Raw genomic sequence first — 8,150 nt, forward strand, 5'->3', positions numbered from 1 at the left:
TTGAAGTATTGCTCTGTTGCTCAGGCTGGAGTGCAGTGGCACAATCTCGGCTCACTGCAACCTCTGCCTCCCAGGTTCAAGCGATTCTCCTGCGTCAGCCTCCCCAGTAGCTGGGATTACAGGCCTGTGCCTCCATGCCCAGCTATTCTTTTTTTTTTTTCCTATTTTTGGTAGAGCTGAGGTTTCACCATGTTGGCCAGCTGGTCTTGAACCCCTCACCTCAGATGATCCGCCTGTCTCGGCCTCCCGAAATGCTGGGATTTCAGGTGTGAGCCACCGTGCCTGGCTGTTCCAGGGGGTTGAAAACACGAGCCCTGAGCCTTGGTTCTTGCAGTCACCCGGGTTGTTGGTTCTTTTTATAGGCTTAGGGGCTCTTCCTCTCTACCTGGTTGTCCCCGGTAGTTGGACTTCTTACCAGGCAGCCCTGGTCAAGAGCACAGAAGTGGCTACTGCAAGGCCCTCTTATGACTTGGGGCTGGAAATGGCAGAGCATTGCTTCCACTGAGTCCTTTGGCTAAAGTAAGCACAGGTTCAGTGCAGATTCAAGGCGGGGACCACGCAGATGGCCAGCGTGGCTCGTTGGAGGCTACCAACGAAAGGGCCTACCATGTTCCTGCTCATTCACTCTTCCTCTAGCCTGTGACACACACGCCTGCCGCTGGGCCTTACCACTTACTGGTTCCCTCTGCCTGGGGTGCTTTTCCCCAAATATCCAGAGGTCTTACCCCTTCCTGTCATTCAGCCTCAGCTAAATGTCACCTTTAAAGAGCGATCAGGGGCAGGTATAGTGGCTTACACCTGTAATCCCAGAACTTTGGGAGGCCGAGGAGGGTGGATCACAAGGTCAGGAGTTCGAGACCAGCCTGGCCAACACGATGAAACACCGTCTCTACTAAAGATACAAAAAATTAGCCAGGCGTGGTGGTGCATGCCTGTAATCCCGGCTGCTCAGGAGGCTGAGGCAGGAGAATTGCTTGAACCTGGGAGACAGAGGTTGCAGTGAGCCGAGATCGCGCCACTGCACTCCAGCCTGAGTGACAGGGTGAGACTCTGTCTCAAAAAAAAAAAAAAAAGACCATACCTGATTCTATCTTATCAAAAACAGTGTACACCCCACATCACTTCTGACCCCTGATCCCACTCGGCTCTTTTTTTTTTTTCATTGCACTTATCACCTCCTGGCATTATATTTACTGCCTGTTTATTATTTGATATCCCTCTCACCCGTCTCAGAATATAGCTGTCATGTGAGAGGGGCACTTGCCTTGTTCATTGCAGTTCCCTTAGCTCCAGATATGACACATAGTAGATAGGGTTGTTAAATGAATATTTGAGATGAGGAAACTGAGGCTCAGAAAGGTTAAGTAACTTTCCCAAAGACACACAGCTAATAAGTGACAGAGTGGGGATTCAAACTCAAGCATTTAACATTGATCGTGAAGTCATGGAAGCTTTGCTGCATAGGGGTAATTGCTTATGTAATTATGGCAGCCTGCCCCCTCTTCTCTCTGAGTCCTGCCTGTCTCCACTTAGAGTGATCTTCCTGAAAGTAAAATCTGATCAAGCTTAAAACCCATCTTGAAGGTAGCTCCCTCCCCTTCAGCAGAAAGCCCACCTGCCTTAGCGTGCTGCCAAGACACAGCAAAGCGTAGCTTCTAGCTCTGGCCTGATACAGAAAGGATGAGGGTTTTGGAGTCACCCCGGCTTTGTCTGCAGCACGCCTAATCACCAGCTCTCTAAACACAAGCAAATTAGGAATGTCATTCATTCTGCGTGTCTGTGGTTAGCAGGAGGTCAAGCTGGCTGAAGGCAGCTCTGGAGTGGCCTCAGCTGGGGCAGTCATCCCACATAGTCTCATCTTCCCAGCAGGCTAGCGCAGGCTTGTTCTGGTTGGGCTCTGGAGAGGAGCAGAAGTCTGCAAGACCTCCTAAGGCTGGGCTTGGAACTGGCCCAGCATCACTTCTGCTGTGTTCTATTGGTCCAAGCAGATCAGGAGCCCCCAGATCCCATGAGTATGTGTGAAGCTCTTTACACCATGCCTGACACACAGGAAATGCTATTATTATTGTTGTTGATGTTGTTGCCATGAATTTGCATAGTACTTTATGCTTTTTTTTTTGAGACGAGGTCTTGTTCTGTCACTAGGCTGGAGTGCACTGGCACAATCTCTGCTCACTGCAACCTCTGCCTTCCAGGTTCAAGTGATTCTCTTGCCTCAGCCTCCCGAGTAGTTGGGATCACAGGCGTGTGCTAATTTTTTGTATTTAAGCAGAGACGGGGTTTCACCATGTTGGCCAGGATGGTCTCAATCTCCTGACCTTGTGATCCACCTGCCTCGGCCTCCCAAAGTGTTGGGATTACAGGCATGAGCCACCGTGCCCAATGCTTTATGCTTTTTAGAGTTTTATTGAATACATTACTATATCCTACACTGTGGGAGGAAGTTGGAGCAAATATTACTAGTTTGACAAATATTTGACAAATATTTAAAATATCTAAAACTTTGGGCAAGTTTAGATAACTTGCCCAAGACTGCGCTTTTAGCTAGTGGCTGCAGCCAAACACTGGAAATCAGATGTCGTGCAATTTAAAGCATGTCTGCAAACACATCTGCAGAAAGTGAGCCCATGTGCAGATGATTTCATTGTCCTGAGCACCACTGTGGTAAATGAAATAAGATCTAAATGCTATTGTCACTGACCCGGGCTAGTAACTATCTGCAAGGCTTAGTGATGATGTCCAAGATCCAAGTTTCCTGCTTGGCTTCCTAGCTCACTCGAGTGAAAGATAGCTTTCTTTTCTTTTACCTAGAGAACCTGTCTCTAGACTCCAGTTGCTTCTCCTCTCCACCTGTGAACTTCCTCCAAGAATTGCCAAGCTATCGGTCCATTGCACGCAGGAGAACGACTGTCATTTCTCGGGACAAGCAAAGTGGCACTTTGCTAAAGCCAACCAACTCTTACAGCTCCCAGCTGAAGGACGGAATTGCTGCAAATCTCAGCAGCCAATCCATTCGAGAATATGCACTGAACATCTCTGAGAAGCGGAGACTAAGGTTTGTTCACTAGACACCTGGAATCTGTATAGTGATATTATGCACCAGAGGTATGTTTTGTGCATGAAATGCATTTCATGAAGAGCTCACATAATTAAAATTTTCTTCCTTAGGGTAAGCTAAGCTTTTTGACAAAGATACCGAAACTCCTACTGTTTCACTTGACTAGCCTTAAAAAAAAGATATCTAAACATACTCAACATATTAGAAGTTTATTTCTTTTCTTCTTTTTTTTTTTTTTTTTTGAGATAAAGTCTTGCTTTGTCAACAGGCTGGAGTGCAGTGGTGCAATCTCGGCTCACTGCAACCTCCACCTCCCAGGTTCAGGCAATTCCCCTGCCTCAGCCTCCTGAGTAGCTGGGACTACAAGTGCATGCCACCATGCCCAGGTAATTTTTGTATTTTTAGTAGAGATGGGGGTTGGCCAGGATGGTCTTGATCTCTTGACCTTGTGATCCGCCCCCCTTGGCCTCCCAAAGTGCTGGGATTACAGGCTTGAGCCACCATGCCCGGCCTAGAAGTTTATTTCTTGTTAGCATAAAGTACTAGGTTCAGGTCAGTGGGAAACTTTGCAGTCAGTCATTCAGGGACCCAGGCTCTTTCCATCTTGTGGCTCTGTATACCCTTAAAACCTCATTTTTGTCTGCAACCAAGCCATGCAAAAAGAAAGAGTATGGAGTATGAGTATACCACTTAGCTATACCCCACAACTCAGTAGCCTAATACACAACTGAGTAGCTAGTCAATCCTTCTAGTTTCAGTTGGGCTGAATCTTTATTGATAGTCAGCTGTGGTTGGGGAGATGGCTCTGCTGATTTAAGCTGGGGGGTCAGCTTGCTGTAAGCTGGTCTGGGGTGGCTTCAGCTGGAATGATCACATGGTATCATTAGGAGAGCTCCAGTTTGTTTGCATGGCAACAGTTGGAGCCCAAGAGAGGATCAGAAACCTACAAAACCTCCTGAGGCTAGGCTTAGAACTGGCTCAGCTTCCCTCCTACTGCAGGCTATGGTCTAACCCGATCACAGTCCAGATTCAAGGGGTGGGAAATAATTCCTCCTGCTAATGGGAAGAGCTGCAAAGTCACATGGCTGTGGGACATTCACATATTCATTGAGTAATTGGGAGTTTTGGGAGTGGGTTAAGAGCCAAGTCTGAAAGGTGCACATATCACTTTTCTTTACGTGTCTACCAGAGAGAATTTAGTCACATGGTCATACCTAACTGCCAGGAAGGCTGGGAAGTGTGAATGGATTTGGGTGATAGCTTGCCATCTCCCCCATTCTTGAAGAATTTCAAACATAATTTTCCCATTGGCCTGGTGTAATGACAGACGTGGGTATTTCTGCTTAACTCTTTAATTGCCCCCCACCCACCAAGGGTCAGTAGCATAAATGCATTGGAAGGGTCCAGCAAAGTGGCTCATGCCTGTAATCACAGTATTTTAAGAGACTGAGGCAGGAGGATTGCTTGAGACCAGAAGTTCCAGATCAGCCTGGGCAGTATAGCAAGACCCTGTCTTTACCAAAATAAATAAATAAATAAATAAATAAATAATAATAATAATAATAATAAAATTAGCTGGGTGTGGTGATGTGTGCCTGTAGTCCCAGCTACTCAGAAGGCCGAGGCAGGTGGATTGCTCAAGCCCAGGAATTGGAGGCTGCAGTGAGCTATGATTGTGCCGCAACACTCCAGCCCTGGTGACGAGTTATACCCTGATCTTGTCTCCACACACAAAAAATAGTGAAACAAAGTAACACATCGGATGATACACTGTGACTTGTAGGTTTGAGAATATGCTATCTGTGGTTTTATTTTTAATTTGGGTGGTCTTGTATTCTCAAAAAAATATTGAGACTTTATAACTGTATTTTAGCCAGCACAGTGCCTCACGCCTGTAATCCCAGCACTTTGGGAGGCTGAGGCAGGCGGATCGCTTGAGCACAGGAGCTCATGACCAGCCTGGGCAATGTGCCAAAACCCTGTTTCTACTAAAAATACAAAAATTAGCTGGGCATGGTGGTGCACTCCTGTAGTCTCCGTTACTCAGGAGGCTGAGGTGGGAGGATCACCTGAGCCCAGGAGGTTGAGGCTGCAGTGAGCCAAGATGGTGCCACTGCACTTCAGTCTGGGTGATAGAGCATGACCCTATTTCAAAACAAACAAACAAACAAACAAAAAAAGGATATTTTAGTGCTCCCTTTGGGAGCACATATACTAAAATTGGAGCAATACAGAGAAAATTAGCATGGCCACTGAGCAAGGATGACACACAAATTCATGAAGCATTCCATATGTAAATTTATTTAAAAATCAAATAAATAATAAATAAATACATAATGTATTTTATTCCCCACTCTTTCAGATTCACAGATTTTGAATTTTATTTTATTTTATTTTTGAGACAGAGTTTCGCTCTTTTGGCCCAGGCTGGAATGCAATGGCGGGATCTTGGCTCACCACAACCTCCGCCAATTCTCCTGCCTCAGCCTCCCAAGTAGCTGGGATTACAGGCATGCACCACCACACCCGGCTAATTTTTGTAGTTTTAGTAGAGATAGGGTTTCTCCATGTTGGGCAGGCTGGTCTTGAACTCCCAACTTCAGGTGGTTTGCCTGCCTTGGCCTCCCAAAGTGCTGAGATTACAGGCGTGAGCCACTGCACCCAGCTAGATTTTGAATTCTTATAAACTGCTACTGTTCTATACCAAACTCTGCCACACCTAAGCGAGAGACATATTTTCTATCAAGGGGCTTCCAGGCTCACTGGAAAAATGAAAGTAACAGACTCACGAGAGCAGGACCCATGTCTACCTGGTTTACCAGTGAATCCCTAGAAAATGGCAAAGACAAGGACACAGGAAGGATCATTCTTTTTTTTGAGACAGAGTCTTGCTCTGTTGCCCAGGCTAGAGTGCAGTGGCATGATCTCGATTCACTGCAACCTCCACCTCCCAGGTTGTTGCAATTCTCTTCCCTCAAGTAGCTGGGATTACAGGCACCAACCAGCACGCCCAGCTAATTTTTGTATTTTTAATAGAGAAGGGCTTTCACCATGTTGGCCAGACTGGCCTCAAACTCCCGACCTCAAGTGATCTGCCCACCTCGGCCTCCCAAAATGCTAGGATTACAGGCATGAGCCATTGCACCCAGCCAGGAAGGATACTTCTAATTGCTAATAGTTGTTATTCTTTATTTCCCTTAACCCCCGCTCCACCCTCCGAGGCAGGGTTTAAACATTATTATTATTTTGTTTATTTATTTAGAGAGAGTCTCAATCTGTCGTCCAGACTGGAATGCAGTGGTGCCATCTGGGCTCACTGCAACCCCGCCTCCCAGGTTCCAGTGATTGTCCCACCTAAGCCTCCCAAGTAGCTGAGATTACGGGTGCCTGCCACCATACCTGGCTAATTTTTTGTATTTTTAGTAGAGACGGGGTTTCACCATGTTGACTAGGCTGGTCTTGAATTCCTGACCTCAGGTGATTTGTCTGCCTTGGCCCCTCAAAGTGCTGGGATTATAGGCATGAGCCACCACGCCCAGCTGAGGGAGGGTTTTTTCTTTTTTATTTATATTTTTTATTTTTATTTATTTATTTATTTATGAACAGAGACGGGATTTCACCATGTTGGCCAGGCTGGTCTCAAACTCCTGACCTCAGGTGATCCGCCCGCTTCGGCCTCCCAAAGTGCTGGGATTATAGGCATGAGCCACCACGCCCGGCTGGGAGGGTTTTTTCTTTAACCTTAGCACTCTTGCTTATTGACATTTGGGGTCAGATAATTCTCTGTTGTGGAGGGCTGCCTATGGATTGGAGGATGTTTAGCAGCATCCCTGGCCTCTATCTACTAGAAGCCAGAAGCATGTCCCCCTCTCCCAGTTGTGACAATCAAAGAGGTCCCCAGTCATTGCCTGATGTTCCTTGAGGGTGTACAAAATCGCCCCCACTTGAGAACCACTGATGTAAGGGTAGGTATTTTACTAACTCCAACTTACTGATAAGGAAACAGACACAGCACAGGAGGCTTGTTTGGATGGAAGGTTCAAGTCCTTTATTTTTATTTTTTTTTAATTTTTTGAGGCAGAGTTTCGTTCTTGTTGCCCAGGCTGGAGTGCAATGGTGTAATCTCGGCACACTACAATCTCTGCCTCCTGCGTTCAAGCGATTCTCCTGCCTCGGCCTCCCGAGTAGCTGGGATTACAGGCGTGCTCCACCACACCTGGCTAATTTTATATTTTTGGGAGAGATGGGGTTTCACCATGTTGGTCAGACTGATCTCAAACTCCAGACCTTGTGATCTACCTGCCTCGGCCTTCCAAAGTGGTGGGATTACAGGCATGAGCCACCGCACCTGGCCTTTCAAGTCCTTTTCTTTAATAGGAGCTCCCTGTCTGATGGAGGAAGGCAGACTGGTGGGAGGGTGGCGGTGTGTGCCATGTGCCATGAATGGCTGGCAAATTCCTCGAGTCTCCTCTCTCACCTTCAGGCCCCAGCACCTTCTTTTTCCCCTGCTCTCCTTACTCCCTTACACCAACTTGGACTTGGGGTGCCTCCCCCAGGTTTCCAAGCCCCGATCACATCCCCTTTTATAGCACTTCTCCCCGAGAGCTGTCGTTGTTGGATTTCAGCGTGTTTGCCTTCCCTCTAGACTCTGGATCAGCTTTGTGGACCATGCAGTCTGTGTTGCAACTACTCAGCTCTGCTGTTGCAGATGATTCATAAATGAATGGGCGTGGCTGTGTTCCAGGAATATTTATGGACACTGAAATTTGAATTTCATGTGATTTCCGTGTGTCATAAAACATTATTTTTCTTTTGGCTGTTATTATTAAAATTTTTTTTTTTTGGATACAAAGTCTCCCTCTGTCACCCAGGTTGGAGTGCAGTGGCACCATCTTGGCTCACTGCAATCTCTGTCTCCTGGGTTCAAGTGATTCTCCTGCTTCAGCCTCCCTAGTAGCTGGGATTACAGGTGCCTGCCACCATACCCAGTTAATTTTTGTATTTTCAGTAAAGACAGGGTTTCACCATGTTAGCCAGGCTGGTCTTAAACTCCTGGTTTCATGCTCGGCCTCCCAAACTGCTGGGATTACAG

At 46.8% G+C, this 8,150-nt stretch overlaps 1 protein-coding gene and 1 non-coding gene across 2 annotated transcripts in view; both read left to right on the forward strand.

The window, feature by feature from the left end:
- TMC7 (transmembrane channel like 7) overlaps positions 1–8,150 on the forward strand; it is a 71,622-nt gene that overhangs the window by 17,952 nt on the left and 45,520 nt on the right. Inside the window, exon 2 of the mRNA XM_017534270.2 lies at positions 2,812–3,055. Coding sequence (XP_017389759.2) covers positions 2,812–3,055 — 244 coding nt within the window. The remainder of the gene's footprint in view (positions 1–2,811; positions 3,056–8,150) is intronic.
- Positions 5,249–5,355, forward strand: LOC119472103. The gene has a single exon (XR_005201214.1). It is a non-coding gene; the product is annotated as a U6 spliceosomal RNA (small nuclear RNA).

The sequence above is a fragment of the Cebus imitator genome, unplaced genomic scaffold, assembly GCF_001604975.1.
Source record: "Cebus imitator isolate Cc_AM_T3 unplaced genomic scaffold, Cebus_imitator-1.0 Scaffold85, whole genome shotgun sequence".
Taxonomy (NCBI): Eukaryota; Metazoa; Chordata; class Mammalia; order Primates; family Cebidae; genus Cebus; species Cebus imitator.